This window comes from Sinocyclocheilus rhinocerous, unplaced genomic scaffold (assembly GCF_001515625.1).
Source record: "Sinocyclocheilus rhinocerous isolate Xijiao unplaced genomic scaffold, SAMN03320098_v1.1 scaffold474, whole genome shotgun sequence".
NCBI lineage: Eukaryota > Metazoa > Chordata > Actinopteri > Cypriniformes > Cyprinidae > Sinocyclocheilus > Sinocyclocheilus rhinocerous.
Window position 1 is genome coordinate 1,032,195 of NW_015644625.1, and position 16,033 is coordinate 1,048,227.

The 16,033-nt window shown below is 37.8% G+C and overlaps 4 protein-coding genes across 6 annotated transcripts in view; 1 reads left to right on the forward strand and 3 right to left on the reverse strand.

The window, feature by feature from the left end:
• Positions 1-443: 443 nt before the first annotated feature.
• LOC107758548 (eukaryotic translation initiation factor 4E-binding protein 3-like) lies at positions 444-5,506 on the forward strand. Its single transcript, XM_016576315.1, has 3 exons — positions 444-812; positions 4,000-4,173; positions 4,946-5,506. The coding sequence occupies exons 1-3, from the start codon at positions 680-682 to the stop codon at positions 4,975-4,977; spliced, it is 339 nt and encodes a 112-aa protein (XP_016431801.1). The 5' UTR covers positions 444-679; the 3' UTR covers positions 4,978-5,506.
• A 1,224-nt stretch (positions 5,507-6,730) lies between these two features.
• Positions 6,731-10,786, reverse strand: LOC107758547 (heterogeneous nuclear ribonucleoprotein A/B-like). Of its 3 annotated transcripts, XM_016576311.1 has the most exons (9): positions 10,699-10,786; positions 10,224-10,469; positions 9,715-9,883; positions 9,476-9,634; positions 9,063-9,218; positions 8,799-8,886; positions 7,885-8,049; positions 7,697-7,782; positions 6,731-7,439 (listed from the first exon to the last, which is right to left on the reverse strand). In XM_016576311.1, exons 2-8 carry the CDS (start codon positions 10,439-10,441, stop codon positions 7,712-7,714), a joined length of 1,026 nt encoding a protein of 341 aa, XP_016431797.1. In that variant the 5' UTR covers positions 10,442-10,469; positions 10,699-10,786; the 3' UTR covers positions 6,731-7,439; positions 7,697-7,711. The 3 variants fall into 3 exon arrangements, with proteins under 3 accessions (XP_016431797.1, XP_016431798.1, XP_016431799.1); XM_016576312.1 differs by lacking the exon at positions 7,697-7,782; XM_016576313.1 differs by lacking the exons at positions 7,697-7,782; positions 7,885-8,049.
• A 730-nt stretch (positions 10,787-11,516) lies between these two features.
• On the reverse strand, positions 11,517-14,524 carry LOC107758508 (nucleoside diphosphate kinase homolog 5-like). Its single transcript, XM_016576253.1, has 5 exons — positions 14,239-14,524; positions 13,551-13,756; positions 13,088-13,188; positions 12,888-13,006; positions 11,517-11,632 (listed from the first exon to the last, which is right to left on the reverse strand). Exons 1-5 carry the CDS (start codon positions 14,380-14,382, stop codon positions 11,546-11,548), a joined length of 657 nt encoding a protein of 218 aa, XP_016431739.1. The 5' UTR covers positions 14,383-14,524; the 3' UTR covers positions 11,517-11,545.
• A 243-nt stretch (positions 14,525-14,767) lies between these two features.
• The window catches only part of LOC107758550 (guanine nucleotide-binding protein subunit beta-2-like 1), a 4,487-nt gene continuing 3,221 nt past the window's right edge, over positions 14,768-16,033 (reverse strand). Inside the window, exons 5-8 of the mRNA XM_016576316.1 lie at positions 15,860-15,970; positions 15,496-15,636; positions 15,127-15,237; positions 14,768-14,878 (exon numbers count right to left, since the gene is read on the reverse strand). Coding sequence (XP_016431802.1) covers positions 14,813-14,878; positions 15,127-15,237; positions 15,496-15,636; positions 15,860-15,970 — 429 coding nt within the window. The 3' untranslated portion in view covers positions 14,768-14,812. The remainder of the gene's footprint in view (positions 14,879-15,126; positions 15,238-15,495; positions 15,637-15,859; positions 15,971-16,033) is intronic.

Consider the following 16,033-nt stretch of genomic DNA (forward strand, 5'->3'; position numbering starts at 1 on the left):
ATAATTATGACGCAAAAAGTCGAAATTATGACTTTTTAATCATTTTAATAATTTAAGCATCTTTTAATCGCAACTTTTTATTTATAATTATGACTTAGTAGCTTTTTCATATATTTCACCGAGTATCTCTTTTTTTTTATATTTAATTTTTATCTTATACCTTTTTATCTAATAGATTTTTAATGTCATAATTATTATTATAACTAACGAACTATTTGTTTATTTATTTATTTGTAGAAACGTGGCTTCCATAAATACATACATTTGTCTAAGTGCCGTGTTCAAATTCCCAAAAAATTCAAATCCTTGGCAGAAGTTTTGTAAAAACAAATCTATTTCCCTGACAGATCTGGCAACCCTGCATGTTACACGCCTGTTTTTGTTGTTGCTCAAGTGTCGTTTATCACATGATGCGAGTCACGTAGTCTGAGCTGTTGTTAAATGCGGCGCACCCGCAGCCCTCAGCTCCAGCACCGCGGACAGACAGCCTCTCTCAACGAGTACCACGAGACCAGCGCTGTCTGCAACACGCTAAAAATATCTTTGCCGTTTTTTATGTTGTTGAAACTTTGTTGAGCTAAGTTTCATCCTAAACAAACACTTCATATAGACGATTGTTTAGAGCCCTTACATATCATCGTGTTCAGTGGCACAGAGTTTTGAGCGCATTTTAGCCACGATGTCCGCCAACACGCAGCAGAGCAAGAGCTGCCCCATTCCCACGCGTGTCCTGCACCTCAAAGACTGGTCCCAGCTCCCAGACTGCTACAGTCAGACCCCTGGAGGAACACTCTTCTCCACCACACCAGGGGGTAAGACTGTGCCATGGACTCTGCTTTATGCCTGTACAGTTAGTGTAGGTTGGTGAACATGTATTTAGAGGAATATAAAAGATTATTTTCTGGGGGAAAACAGCCTGAGATCTTGGCTGCTCTCCCAGCATGGTGTGTTTGTTGGTTTTAGGTGAGTTTTGTGCACTTGTCAATTGATCAGTTTGTGAGACCAACTTAAACAGCTAAGACCATGTTGTCCAGCCAAAGACCAACAAACCATCTTGGTCTAGTTTAGGCTGAGTTTTCATTCAGCAGTGTGTGTAAAATTTTTGGAGAGACATGTTGCCGTCCCCTACTTTACACATTAAAAAAGATAGATAGATATTGTGGACTGTGTACATCAAATTATGCAACAGAGCAAGCAGATGTTAAGATGATCACAAATTAAATTAAAAACCATTTTTTCCCTTAAGCATTATTTTTGTCCTGTAAATCTTTTATATTTTTGCATGAGGATGATTGTCGTATATGATTGTGATTTTTAACCACTGAATCTCATTTCTAACTGGTTGAACTAATGGTGTTACAACTCACCACTCACCATGTGTTGAACTGCACAATCTCAACTATTTTAAGCAATATGAAAGTCTGATGCAATACTTTTTAACCTTGCTATATTGGTTGACTTGCAATAAGACACTATATTATTTATTTATTTGTTTATATATTTATTAATAAATAAAGCCAGGGGATGGGCATGCATTTTAACAAAGTACATTAAAACTAAAACCTCCGTTTATTTTATTAGATTGTAATGATCTGAGATATAGTGTGCCCGCAAAACGTCTCACTGGTACCCATTCCTGTTGCTACAGAAACGTTTGTTTTGAACAACAAGTTAATCATTTATGGCAGACCATCTGCAGCAAGATAGCCCAACTGCCGTGCTTGTTATGTAACAATGTCTGGTTATCTGATTTGCGACTTGCATGTCCCATATGATACTAGGCACTGAGTTAATCTAATCTTGTGAAAAACAAATGCTTGACCCCTTTTCTTAACGAGCAGGACCCTCCACCCCACGTTTCTCAGTCTCCTTTGTCCCTCACTAGTATATCTTTCGCATGTGGCTGTAACTGTAGCACATGCAGAGGAGGAGGCAATTCTTAGAAACACCCCTCCTCCTTCACAGCTGCTGTGGATTTCAGGAATAACAGAACTCTATGTGCTCGGGAAAATGGGTTCATTGGGGCCACTGTATCATGGATGGTTCCCTCAGGGTGGAAGCAAAATATCAGATCGGAGGCATGTGCATTTGTATATATATATATATATATATATGTATGAATGAGTAAATCTCTAAAGCAGTAAATCTTGGTAAACCTTTTACAAACAAAATACAGAAAGAAATAAAATGCTTAATGGTCCATTTAAGATTTTTTGCATTGTGTTAAAACATAATATACATAACAAATAATTCATACATAATATCCCCTGGTTTCACAAACAAGGCTAAAGTCCAGACTAAAATGTCTGTCTGAGCTGTTTCAACTGAAAGAAACTTGCACTTAGTGATCTTAAAATATATCAGTTCCATTGTTTTGTCTCAAGATGCACACGAGTAATGTTTTTTTCTAAGGCACGTTTATAAAAACTACTTAAATGTCCTAATTGAACTATGGCCTAATCCTGGCTTAGTCTAAGCCCTGTTTGTGAAATCAGGCCTATATATAATAAATAATAATAAAAGTTGTAATAAATAAATAAATACAAATTTGTAAAAGTTGTGCTTAATTGTCATGAACATAATGTCACAATTACTCCCAAAATTTAAAATAATTAAAAACAATAATAATAATCTAATAATAGGTTTCTCTTCTTTATAACAAAATATAATTTCACTTTTCTTTTTTGCTGATTTTGGGGTGAAATAATGCATACATCACTGGGTAGTATTTGTTGTACTGTTTCTTTAAATAACAAATAAATTAACACAATGTCACAGTTTGCAAAAATTGCACACTTGCGATATATTTAATTGTCCTGCAATTTAAAAACTTCCACTATCTTGAATTCTAAGAAGCTGAAGAGCAATCGGGGAACAAAACATGCTTCAGCAGAACAAAGTCCTGCTGAAACCGTTGGGTTGGTCTCTCTGCATTCCTCTGACCAGAGCAGCTGAGTTCACAGTTGAGACCACTGTTCGTCCAACCCCTGTCACCAGCTCCGTCCACACCTGCTGATTTTGGGGTGAAATAATGCATACATCACTGGGTAGTATTTGTTTTACTGTTTCTTTAAATAACAAATAAATTAACACAATGTCACAGTTTGCAAAAATTGCACACTTGCGATATATTTAATTGTCCTGCAATTTAAAAACTTCCACTATCTTGAATTCTAAGAAGCTGAAGAGCAATCGGGGAACAAAACATGCTTCAGCAGAACAAAGTCCTGCTGAAACCGTTGGGTTGGTCTCTCTGCATTCCTCTGACCAGAGCAGCTGAGTTCACAGTTGAGACCACTGTTCGTCCAACCCCTGTCACCAGCTCCGTCCACACCCTGCCCCTCCCCTTGTCTCTCAGCCCTCTTTTGTCCAGAACACACTGAACTAAATAGCAAAAGATTGCATAACATGTTTTTCAGCCACTGGTAGGACTGTTGGGTACAGTATAGCTTCAGCTACAACAGAGATGGCACTATGTTTAACACCTGATAGCAGTCAGAACAAACCTAACCGGGGCTAGTTAAGCTCCACAAGTTTGTTCACAACATGTTCATCTGCTACATTGTGGTGCCCTCATATCTCGGCTCTGCTTGCTCGCGTGCAGATGTGCTCAAATTTCCTAGAACTAAAATGGGAGGTGCTGAGTCCTGCAATTCAGTTCACCCCGTTTTTCATTGTTGGGAGCTTGAGTGCTTCTTTTCACATGCAAAATGTCAAACGTTTCAGTCTTTGTTTACAATCTGATCGCGTGGACGTGTTGAGTGGCACATCAAGTTCCTTGCTACCTTTCTTTTGTTTTGTTAAATAGATTAGAATTGCTGTTCAAGAAATCCTCTTCAGAGTCACATTTTATTGTCTGTTTTTAAGTGCTAAAACATTTGGCTGGAATCCTAAATTGTTGTTTTTTTCTTACACGTTGTACCCTGCAGCCTAGAAAGTAAATATGTTTTTCTAGCTGTCTGATTGGTCACTGTAATATATGTTCTATCCCTCCTCCAGGAACTCGGATAATTTATGACAGAAAGTTCCTCCTAGACTGCAGGAACTCTCCCATTGCCCGGACCCCACCCTGTTGTTTGCCCCAGATTCCTGGGGTGACCATTCCTTCACACCATCCAATGTCCAAACTGCAGGAACTCAAAGAGGAGTTGGAGGAGGAGAATGATCTGGCAGGTAAAATTGCTGTCTGTTCCAGAAAAAAAAAAAGTTTCCTGGAAATTTTATTGCAGAACAGGTTTTCCTTTAAGCCCTCAGGTTTCTCCTGAAACAAATTATTTTTGTATATCCTGTCTGGTCTTTTTTTGTCTTGCAATTCTGAGTTTGTATTTCGCAAATGATTAAAAAAAAATTTTTTTTTTGTAAGACACTCAGAACTGTGATATAAACTTGAAATTGTGAGGAAAAACTGAATTATGAGAAGTTGCAATTACATTTTTTTTAATTAAAAAAATGAATAGCGGGATGTAATCTAGGAATTCAGAGAAATAAGGCCAGAATTGCAGGATATAAACTCACAATGCAAGGAAAAAGTCAGAATTGTGGGATAAAAGTCGCAGTTACAGAATTGTGATATATAAACTCAGAATTAAAATAGAGATATAAAGTCAGAATTACAAGACAAACTCAAAATTGCTAGGTAAAAAGTTTGAGCTGCAAGAAAAAAGTTGCAATTAAATTTTTTTTTTAAAGAAAAACAGAATTGTGAGATGCAATTCTGAGTTCATTTCTCTGAATTCTGAGTTTACAAGATATAAACTAGCTATAGCAAGGAAAAAGTTATAATTGTGAAATAAAAGTCAAACAATTGCAAGATTGAAACTCCGAATTCAGACAAAGTCAGAATTGCAAGCAAATTGTGAGAGAGTCACAATTGCTTTTTGTTGTGGGAACGTGCTTCCAAAGAATATCTCCAAGAAACACTCTAATCAACCTTTTTTTCTTTTAGCTGATGACAACCAGTTTGAAATGGACATTTGAGTCTTTCATCTACCTCCTGTGGAGAATTCTTTATATCTGTCGGGATGTTGCTGCTTACCCCACGATCAGCGGACATTACATATTCACCAGAGTGCAGGGCTTTTTAATGAGCTAAACACCCAAAGGGTGTCTTATTCTTTTGTTTAAAAGTATTTGTTTGGTGTTTACCAGAAAAAACACAATTCTTTGACAAGTGGCAATGTTTTAAAGTTCTTTATTGTACATATGGTACTTTTCTACTTTTTTTTTTTTTGAAAATGAAGCATTATGTGGGAGCCGGGCATGACCATGGCAAAATCTCTCATTTCTGAGCTTTGTATCTCCACAAACATTGCTTATTGTTTAATGGTAAATACCAACTATATGCCAAATGACTGTCTGTTGCATAAGTTTGGCGTTTCACCTGAAAAAGCACATCAGAACATAAATGTACACCATTGTGTGCCCTCAGGGTTTTCTTGGTGTTTCATTTGCCTGGATTTCCTCAGGTTTTATTATTTTGAATGAAATAAAAAAATGAGAAAAAAAATAGTTGTCGTTCGATCTGTTTATTTGGAAAATATCATACTGGGATACTGATATTCATCTTGCATTTCAAAATTTGCATAACACGGCTACAAAAACCATGGGAACGTCCCTCTACTGCTGAAGGCATGTGACTTGCATAAACTAAATTTACAGAAGGAATTGTCTGAGCTTAAATTAGACATTATGGTTGTCAAGGAACACAACAGCAAAACTGGCCATATGAAAAACTTGGAGCAAAACACTAGAAGATACATGTGAACCTCGTGGACAAAAGATGGATAACATTTGGGTTTTATGTCTCAAGTCTTTTATGCTCATCAAGGCTGCATTTTTTGATAAAGTGTAAACGGTAAAATTATAAAATATTTAAAACTGTTTTCTATTTTAATCATTTTAAGATTATTTAAAAGCTGAATTTTCAGCATCATTACTCCAGTCTACAGTATCACATGATCCTTAAAGTCATTCTAATATACTGATCTGATGCTCAAGAAACATTTTAGAACATTTTTGAAAACAGCTGTGCTACTTTTGTGGAAAATGCAATACAGAATTTACAGCATTACAACACACACACACAAAAAAACCACTAAACAGTAGTGTGTGCCCTATATACAGTACAGTATCTATAGGTTAAGCTGGTTAGCATGGCCTCTGCTGGTAGATGCTGTAACTACACACTATGTCATGCCACTTAGATTTCTTTCTAAATGTTGAACTTAAAACTCACTCCAAACCCTCTGCATATATCACCACAAGGGAAAAACATTTAGAAATATGACAACTGTAAAAAGTTTGCCGTTGCTTTAAATAGAATTTTAAGTTCTAACAAAAGCAGAAGTGAAAGATGCATGTGCTGTAGTAACTTTTCTCTTTATATAATAGGTTAAGTTTGGAACAAGACGCTTTATCCATGCATGTCCATCTAACGTGTTCCAAAACAAATTATTGCTGTCAGCTTCAGATACAAACTGGCCTAGTTTAACCAGCGACCTATTCTTTTATACTTCCAGCTGCCTCCATAAAACAATCCTGACTGTACACGCTTAACCTCACAACAACCTGGTTTCACTTTTCACTGTCACTTTGTACAGTAATAATGTTAAATCTTTCCAGCACTTCTTTTAGATAGTCATTCTAAATTCTTTAAATGCAAACTAGGGTTTGTTGGTTCAGAAAGACAATTATGCAAATTGAACGCAAAAGACTTAAGACAATAGACATCTTAAAAATCAAGTTTATTTCTTGAAATTTGTCCAAGACACTGGAGGAATGTGTATCCAGTGTTTCGAGAAAGAATCTTGTTACAGTTACCTGTGTATGTTTTGAGGTATAGTTGAATCACTATTAAAGCCACTCTTAAATATCTAACAAGACAGGAGGAAATCTCCCTAAAAGCAGTAGAGAGGGAAAAAATAAAATAAAAAGTCAAGTCACCAAGACTTGCCACTAACAGATTTCAATGGACAAGCTTACAATCGGAAGGAAATCCCTTTTTTCTCTCACCTTGAAGCCATGCAACTTTGCAACACAGAGCACAGGTGACACAGGGAAAAAAAATAATCTAGGAACACTAAAGAAAAATTAACCAACGGTTTATTTTGAAAGCATTTTGAGAGCTCTGAGCCTAGATGTGGTAGACACAGACATGATGTAAAATACAACCATTCAATAACATTAGATTCAAAAAGGTACCAAAAAGTACAGTAAAAAAATAACACTTCCATCTCTGGAAATGTAAAAAGGACACAACGAAAAAAAAAAAAAAAATTATAAAACAAATGTGAGAAGTGACATTTGGGCCCCCCCCCCCAATTCCTTATGTTTTCTGTACAAAATGAAGCAGAAGTCCAGATTCCGCCAACTTCCAAAAGTAAAAGACCCCAATGTTCACTGTGACCAGACTGCTGGTTCCTGCTCGGTAGCTTTACGACCTTTAAAAGAGAAAACACAGAGATTTAGCCGCATGAATCCATGTAAACTGTTAACATGTGAAAATAAATGAGGTGAATTGATGGGGGCCTATCATGATCTACTGCTACAACCCTACTGGACCACAAAAACCCACCCCCAATTGGATCACTCTATCTGCCTTATAGTTCGGCTGGGTAAATGGAGATGAATTGGTAATGGAGCAACACAGCCAAATTAACCTTACCATGAGTGGTGGGAAAAAAATAAAAAGTCATACCTGCACTACACATGATCAGTATGGCTTGTAGCTACTCTGGTGAGCCCCACGTCTTGGAGTTTTTCCATAGCTTGTATTGCCCTGGTCTAGGGGGGTAAGAGAAGAGCAGAGAAAGGAACTTGAGTCCCTTGCATTCACAAGAACCTGACGGGGGTGGGAAGGAAACCCCAAGGACAATCAGTGCTTACTGTAATCATATCCGCCGCCGTAGCCATAGTATCCACCCGAGTAATCATAGTTGCCGTAACCTCCATATCCACCATAACCTTGCTGGCCGCCATAGCCATAACCTTGGTTACCGTAACCTTGATTCCAGTAGTTATTGTAGCCCTGATTCCAGTTCTGACCCTGGCCTATAAAACAAATCCAAACCATTTTTAAACATCATGGCACAGTAATGTGCTGATATCTGTAAGCAACTAGTAAAACCATAAAGCGATTGGTCTCTACTCAAGCTTTGTGGGGCATTAGAACTGATTTAGATTAATCAGATCTGAGATCAGCCAAAGCTTTTAAGATAGATTACATCTGAAGACTTATACGCAAGAGGAATTACATTAAAATATCTGCATGAGAGCAATAAAAAATTCTGACAAGACTTTGTATTACAAATTTCTAATTCTATGAAGTTATCAGAAATTCAGATTCATCAGTATGTTTAAACCAGCCTCAGTCATAAACACGATCTGCTGTAGAGCTACTTATAGCAGAACTGAACTTGTTTCATAACTGCAGTAACTTTACATTTACTGAACTGAATCAACAACACTGAACTGACTTGGCTAACTGAATACGGCCTTTTTAGAGCTGAATTTGTATGTCATATTTGAAGTTCCCAGCATTGATTATTATCTTCCGGTTTATTACCATTAAGTGGTTTTGAAACCATTTGCATTGTATGAAGCTCTATATAAATAAGTGACTTGCCTCAGTTAACTCAACAGCATTCAATTCATACAGACACACAAGGGTGACTCCGTTGTTCTTCTAATGCATATCTCTGTACATTTATCTAGGTAAACTTTGCACAGACTAATGCAGCCTATAGTTTGAGTGGTGGGTGAGACAGTCCAACAGGAGAGAAGCATTCAGCGGTACTAACCTCCACGCCCCCTTCCTCTTCCTCCAAAACGACCTCCATACTGCTGCTGCTGGTACACTTCTTTTGGCTGTGCAATCTTAATCTCACACTGGGAAAAAGAAGAAAAAAATAAAATGAGTGATTGAAATCATAGTAGAACATCTGCATAAAACACTACCACTAAAATGAATAATCAAATAAGTAGCACAATGTCAAACAGCGAACAACAACCCTGAAGATGTGTCACAGTAAATTCAAGCTAAACTTCACACTGGTAACACTCACAAGGCCTTCTTTTCCATTTGTGTCCTTGGTTCCACTGACGTTGTGATATTTCTTTTCTACAACTTTCTTGACAGTCTCTTCTTCCTTGAAGGTAATGAAGACAAACCCTCTCCTCTTATTTGTCTTTGGATCCATTGGAAGTTCAATAGTCTCAATCTGCAGTGGCAAAAATCATCATGTTAACAAATGTGTACAAAAAAAATTTAATTGCCAAAACTAAAAAAAATAAACTTAAAAAGGCAGAAAAAAAAACTATGCACAGAAAATGTGCAAAGATCAAACTAGAAACTTTACATGGCCAACACAGTAATTGCATTATAACTGCACAAGCCACACGCATTTTTTCCAAGATTTGTTAAGCTTGCTTAAAACAATTGAAAGAAATTAAAAATCTATAAGGAACGCTTCAGTACCTCGCCAAAGGCACCAAAATACTCGCGGATCCTCTCTTCTGTAGTTTCGGGGTTCAGTCCGCCGACAAAGATCTTCTTAACGGGCTCTTTCTTCATGGCCATTGCCTTCTTGGGGTCGATCTGTCGTCCATCCAGTCGGTGCTCTTTTTGTGCTAAAACCTGTGCAAAGAGAAAAGACGATTTAGCTTACCATTGAAGAAATCACAAGACTTCAATTTTTTCTAAGCACCAAAGCTTACCTTGTCTACACTGGCTGACTCTTTAAAAAGAATAAACCCAAATCCCCTTGATCGCCCAGTGTTGGGGTCCATTTTGATGGTGCAGTCTGTCACCTCTCCAAATTTAGAGAAGTAATCTTTAAGATCCTTTTTACTAGTGTCCCAGCTGAGCCCTCCAACAAACATTTTCCTGAGGAAACGAAGCAGAAAATCAGAGTGAGACCAGGAGGGGGCGTGGAAGCACAGATTTCAGACATTTCCCCATTTCTTTCATTTAACCCCCCCTCCTCCCCCCACTACTAAACAGAAATAACTGCAACACGCCACAGATATATTAAGCGCACAAAAATACAAAAACGTTCGCTTAAGGAAACAATTAAGAGGCTCAACGGAGCATTTTAAAACCCCTGTCCGTGTTCAAGTCACCGTTGCGCCCATCCCCCTTCAAAAGACACATGGCGCCAACAAAGACTGGAAGGAACAAAGGATTTTACGTCCCAGCATTTAGCACAATTATGCCTTTAACGTACCCCGCATCTTCCTCTCCTTTGCTGGCATCAATCTGCCCTCCGTCCGATGAGCCATTTTGTGGGTCTTCCTCATCCCCGGCCGTGTCGTCGGCACCGGCGTCTCCCTGCGCCGCGGCCTGCGCTTCTCCGCTGCCTTCCTCGTACTGCCCGGCTCCGTTCAGATCGTCCTCGTGGCCGTTTTCTGAGGTTTCCATATATTGCTGCTCGGCGTCTGACATGGTGGTAGTTTAATGTGAAAACCTAAAACTGCAGCGAATGTGAAATGGTTACTAAAGGAAGCACCTTATGTAATGCATAAGAACCACCATTTTGAGCAGCGGCGCTTGCATTCTCATACGCAACAAGAATGTAAACATATCGTTTTCCTAAATCATAAATACACAGCGTTACTGAGCTATAATTGAATATAAGCGTTAACGCAACAAATACGTACACGGAGGCTAACAAATTCATAATTTACACGTAAATACTTTACCGTAAAAGCAGCAAGTGAAAAATCTCCGTGGAACGCTTTCCGCGGTGTGGGCCCTTCCTTATTGCGCCGACAAGCGGTTGGTTTTATATTACTGGATGGAAGATGAAGGAAGTTTAGTAAGGGCGCATTTGATTGGGTGGTTCTGAACGCCTATCATTCTAATAGCCAATCAAACGTGTCGCTTACACGTCACAGAAATCCTCCCCCCAAACGCGCTTCTTCTAAACCGGGGAAGAACTCTTTGTTCTTGTTTGGTTTAAACGTGTTGTTGACCACTTTTAAATAAAATTTAAAAAGTACGTATTTTTAGAAGGGAGCTATAAATCAGATAATGCAAGAAACATGCGATTGAATTTGGATTTTTTTTCTGTATAGTCAAAATAGTAATAGGAAGGAGGATACAGCTGCATTTGCAAAAGGCCTATTAATTATTTTCATTCTTACTTTCATTTTGTTGTCGAGATCAGATAATCGTCTTAATGTACTTTTAGTTCTTCACTTTCAAAACTGTTGGTGAATCAAATATTTGTTTATCACCACCAGAAGGGTATTTTTTTTTTAATTTTACAACTTTATTTGATGTTGAATAATGTTAAATATTTCTGCTGTTACAGTAATCGGTGACAGGATTAGGATACTGTAAATTTGCAGTTTTATCTTACATTTAAATGAACCATGACAATATAAAACTGACACATTTAGATAGCACAATAAAAAAGGGCTACGACAAAATTGCAAAACTTTATTTTATAAAACAGTTCAAATGATATGAGAGAAAACGTCCAAAATAGAGCAATACAGTAACTTCTTGTTGGTAAATTCTTCTTGCTTGAGGAAAAAAAAAAAATCACACTGCTGCCTCCTCTACTACTGTTCCATCAGATATTTTGGGCTTATTAGGGTTATTATTCATCAACCAGTCTGCAAGCCATGTCTGTAAAGAAAAATAACAGTACAAAAATAGCATATCGATATACAGTAGTGTCAACATTTGAAGTGGATCAAAACTTTATCAAAGCTGCGCATCAAAAGTATGCATTATTGTCTTAGGACAACTTTGATTAATTTTTTTTGATCCACCTCAAATGTTGACTACTGTTTATGAAATCCAGAAAAAAAGATTAATCTGGATCAGAACTGTCCAAGTGTTTTATTTGAAGAGGCAGAACAGTACAATAAAACAATACAAACATCCCTTTCCATAGTCAGTTTTTTTTTTTTAAACAGTCAACCCCTCATCTGACCTACAACAAATAAATAAAAACAAACAAATATACATGGAATAACAGATGCAATGTTGATTGTGTCAGTGATTGTAATTAATATTCAGTGATAAATGGCCATTTTTGTTTGATATTGACAGCTGGGGGATTATTTTATGGGGACAAAATTTATTTATTTTTCTTTACGCTACTGAAACGTAAAGCCTTTACTATACTAAAAGGCTTTACAGTAAACAGTTGTAAAGATTTGTTATATTTTGCTCCTGAAATCCACCCATCTGCTAGGATCAGTATAATCCTGATTTTTTTATTTTTTGGATCAAAGGCATCCCATTCCTACTAAAAAGTTTTAAACAACATTCTGAAGGTTTGATTAAGATCAAAACCAAGACAGTGTGATCTAATCTGATTTCAGATTCCTTTTTTTCCTTTTGAGGAGCCCACTTTTTTATGATTTGATCCAATAGTCAAAATCCAATGGAATTTCCTTTGAACAACTGTGTCAAAAGACAGGAAACTGGTTGAACAATTTTAAAGAAATACTTCCAAAATTACAATTCTGTCATTATTTATCTGCCTTTAAAGTAATTCCAAATCTATCAAAATGACTTTTAAAGGGGTCATATGATGCTATTTTAAAGATCATTATTTTGTGTATTTGGTGTAACAGAATATGTTGACATGCTTTAATGTTCAAAAAACACATTATTTTTCAAATACTGTACATTATTGTAGGTCCTCTATGCCCCGCCTCTCTCAAACCGTGTTAGAATGAGCCATTTTAGGTAGGCGTGGCTGACTCTTAACTTTTATAAAGAATATCTCTTTGGATTTGAGACTTTAGTCTTTGCAACTTTACAGATCTTCTTTATGCACCAAGAGCTTGTAACACTCCAAAGAGAAAGGAAAACTTGAAATCGCATCATATGACCCCTTTAAATACTTTTAATCAATAGATACACTTACAAAAGGGTCCAGTGGCTTTTTCTTGCTCAGCTCTGTCAGTCCGGTGAGAAGTGTTGGGCTGACATAGCGGCTCAGGTAATCTTTGGCAGCATCTCCCATAGGAATAGGTTCAATCACAGCTGAAACAGACGACAAAGACAAAAAGTATGCTTTCACATCCTGTTCACTGAACTCATCTGGACAAGGTTAGATTTACTCACAGTTGGGAAACATGAACCTGATCTCCCTCTCAGCAGCAGAGAAGGATTCACTGCCATGCACAGCATTCCGCAGGTCACACGTGCCGAATCTCGCTCTCAGACTGATGATGACATTCACAGTGATGATGTGTGCCCAGAAGTGTATTTCCCAGAAAGAAGAAATATGACTGTTAGCCTACATATATTACAGCAAGCATAATAAATATAGCTTTGTTGCAATGACAAATTAGTTATGGGATTAATTTATGCATGGCAATGAACACTGGTTTTGTAAATTATTATCCTGAAGTGCATAAAATCCAACAAAAGCATCTATTTATTTTGCCAGGAATTTAAAAAGCACTGTTATTGGTGTGACTGTGATAGTTCTCCCAACAATACATGAAAAAATGTAACTTTATAAGTCCATTTTATTATTAAACCACCTGCATAGACAGAAGATTCACTCAGTGATACTCATTACCAGTCAGGATGTGTCTCTCTAGCTTTTATACTGCTGACTGGTCCCATTATGGCTTTCCAGGTGGCAATAGCCTGGTGTCTGGCCAGTGCTAGAGCAACAACCGGTCCAGAGCTCATGAAGGCAGTCAGATGGGGAAAATGCAGCTTCCCATAATGCTCAGTGTAGAAATCACTGCATTGCTCTGGACTCAGCTGAAGCCTTCTTTTCTGGTAAATGAGAAAAAACAAATGAGAACGATAAAGGCATAAGCAGAATGCAAATCTCATTCTTCAACTAAAGCATTGGCTACAAAATATGAACTATTAGCTGATAAGGGCTATATGCATTTATTTATTAAACAGACGCTTTTATCCAATCGACTTACAAATGAGGAATACAAGCGGTTTATCATAGGGAGGCAATGACACGAGAAGCACTAGCATTACCATGTTTTAAACACGTTCCAGATTAGTAACGTTACAGGCTAGAAGGAAGGAAATAGGAACAGAGATAGCATAGATTTTTGTTGTTTTAATACATTTCATCAGCCTAATTTTAAACAATGTAGTGGCATCAGACACCAGACTGTCTTGTGCTTACAAAATGACCAGAATCAGGGATTGTCAATTCACCATGTAAATAATTCATCTTATGCGTCGTGCAAATTTTTTTTTATAAAAAACGTGCCACGTGCCTGATCAATACGTACCTGAAGAATTGTAAATCCAGATTGAAGAATAACGTCCACAATTTCATCAGTTTTGTGGATGGCATCAGGTTTGATTAAAGCCAGCGTTCTTTCCACGAAGATACGAGGTGCAGGCATCTTTTTTTGAGGACTGTCGCTCTCCATGACTTTTAAACAGCTAGTGTTACGCTATTTTTCTGCAGTTACTGGACTTTTTCCACAATTACATTTGAAGTTGCTTGAACAGCCAAGACAACATTTCCCAAATTATAAAGTGCAAAATGTTTTAACCAGAATGGAAGCACAATTCATGTTTGCTTACAACATTAAAATAGTTCATCTAATTCAAGCGTCCGTGTATCATGTCGCGCCCTCAACGTTGAGTCCGGTTTGTTGACCTTGTTGCTAGGCAACAGTCGAATAAAATAAATCCACATAGTTGTGCCATCTAGCGGCTATTCAAACCTATTTCAGTGATTCGCACGGTTGCCGTTCCGTTGAACTTTATTTAAAGGCAGAGAAATTGAAGTAAACACAAAGTCAACTGTAATTCTTTTTAAAATACTTTTTTTATTTAGACATTAGAAAAAGGCGTCTATCTGGTTCCAATGGTCACCTGCCACACTCTGATCAGGTTGTCAGTGTAGCCAGCAAAGAGAGTCTGTGATGAGAAAAGAAACAGGAATTATAATCATACATCGCTTTAGAAGCGCTTGCTACCGATTTAAAATCATATTTAATGCCCCCTCATATTTGCAGGACTGTCACCATAAGGTTTCAGATGTTATAAGTGATTGGGAATAATCAATGGGAGCAGCTGATCCAGCCAAAATTTGCAGACTAATGAAATGCAAGGAATAGTTCAGGAAATCATTCCAGGCGGAAAAGGCTGCTGTAAATAAAACCCACCTGTCCGTCAGCAGACCAGGCCAGAGAAGTGCACTGAGGCGGCTCAGCCTTGCTGTTGGTGGTGATGATGTCCTGCCTCAGCTCATCAACAATGATCTTGCCCTCCAGATCCTGTTGAGAGAAAACGGTCAGCTTTGCAACAGCAATATGATATTGTACCCGCTCGGGCCAACAGTTCTCAGAAACAGCCTCTTTATCATCATAGAGTTACAGAAGGCATTGAACTTTCATCACTGAATTCTGTGCTCCAATATAAACGGTAATTGTTCAAATATATTCAAGACAGAAAAAGGAAATCTTTGCATTTGAAAAACCTTGTATATGGAGTATATATACATGAATGAGATGGGTTCATGTACATAAACTCACCCAGATCTTGATGCTAGGTCCAGTGGCGGCACACAGCCAGTAGCGGTTGGGGCTGAAGCAAAGGGCGTTGATGGGGTCACCACCGTCCAGGGTGTAAAGGTGCTTGCCCTCGTTCAGGTCCCACAGCATGGCTTGCCCATCCTGTAATGAGGACAAACAGTAAATACAGATAGGAAAGTTAAAAATTAGCTCTGAAAAACGCTCAATGTTTTTTTTCCAGTGTTTTTTGTGTTCAGAAACAGCCTCTTTTATAATCACATGGATTCAGATGGCATTAAGGTTTCATCATCTTTACCCGGTCATCTCAAAACTCTAACCTGTTCACCAACTGCATTAATGAAAACTAGAAAAAAGTGACAAGTACCTTTCCACCAGAGGCACACAGAGATCCATCAGGAGACACGGTCACTGTGTTCAGGTATCCAGTGTGGCCAATGTGGTTGGTCTTCAGCTTACAGTTAGCAAGATTCCATACCTGTAACAAACACACAATTTAAACTGGCTGCATTAGCAAGCATTCAAGCCAATCCACGCATGC

Coding starts and splice junctions, on each gene's coding strand:
- LOC107758548 (XM_016576315.1), top strand. CDS start 680: ATGTCCGCCAACACGCAGCAGAGCAAGAGCTGCCCCATTCCCACGCGT. Junction 813..3,999: donor CTTCTCCACCACACCAGGGG/GTAAGACTGTGC, acceptor TCCCTCCTCCAG/GAACTCGGATAATTTATGAC. Junction 4,174..4,945: donor GGAGGAGAATGATCTGGCAG/GTAAAATTGCTG, acceptor TTTTTCTTTTAG/CTGATGACAACCAGTTTGAA.
- LOC107758547 (XM_016576311.1), bottom strand. CDS start 10,441: ATGTCAGACGCCGAGCAGCAATATATGGAAACCTCAGAAAACGGCCAC. Junction 9,635..9,714: donor AGTCAGCCAGTGTAGACAAG/GTAAGCTTTGGT, acceptor CTCTTTGCACAG/GTTTTAGCACAAAAAGAGCA. Junction 7,783..7,884: donor CGGCGGCGGATATGATTACA/GTAAGCACTGAT, acceptor TTACCCCCCTAG/ACCAGGGCAATACAAGCTAT.
- LOC107758508 (XM_016576253.1), bottom strand. CDS start 14,382: ATGGAGAGCGACAGTCCTCAAAAAAAGATGCCTGCACCTCGTATCTTC. Junction 13,757..14,238: donor CTGGATTTACAATTCTTCAG/GTACGTATTGAT, acceptor CTCATTTACCAG/AAAAGAAGGCTTCAGCTGAG. Junction 13,189..13,550: donor AGAGAGACACATCCTGACTG/GTAATGAGTATC, acceptor TGTCATCATCAG/TCTGAGAGCGAGATTCGGCA.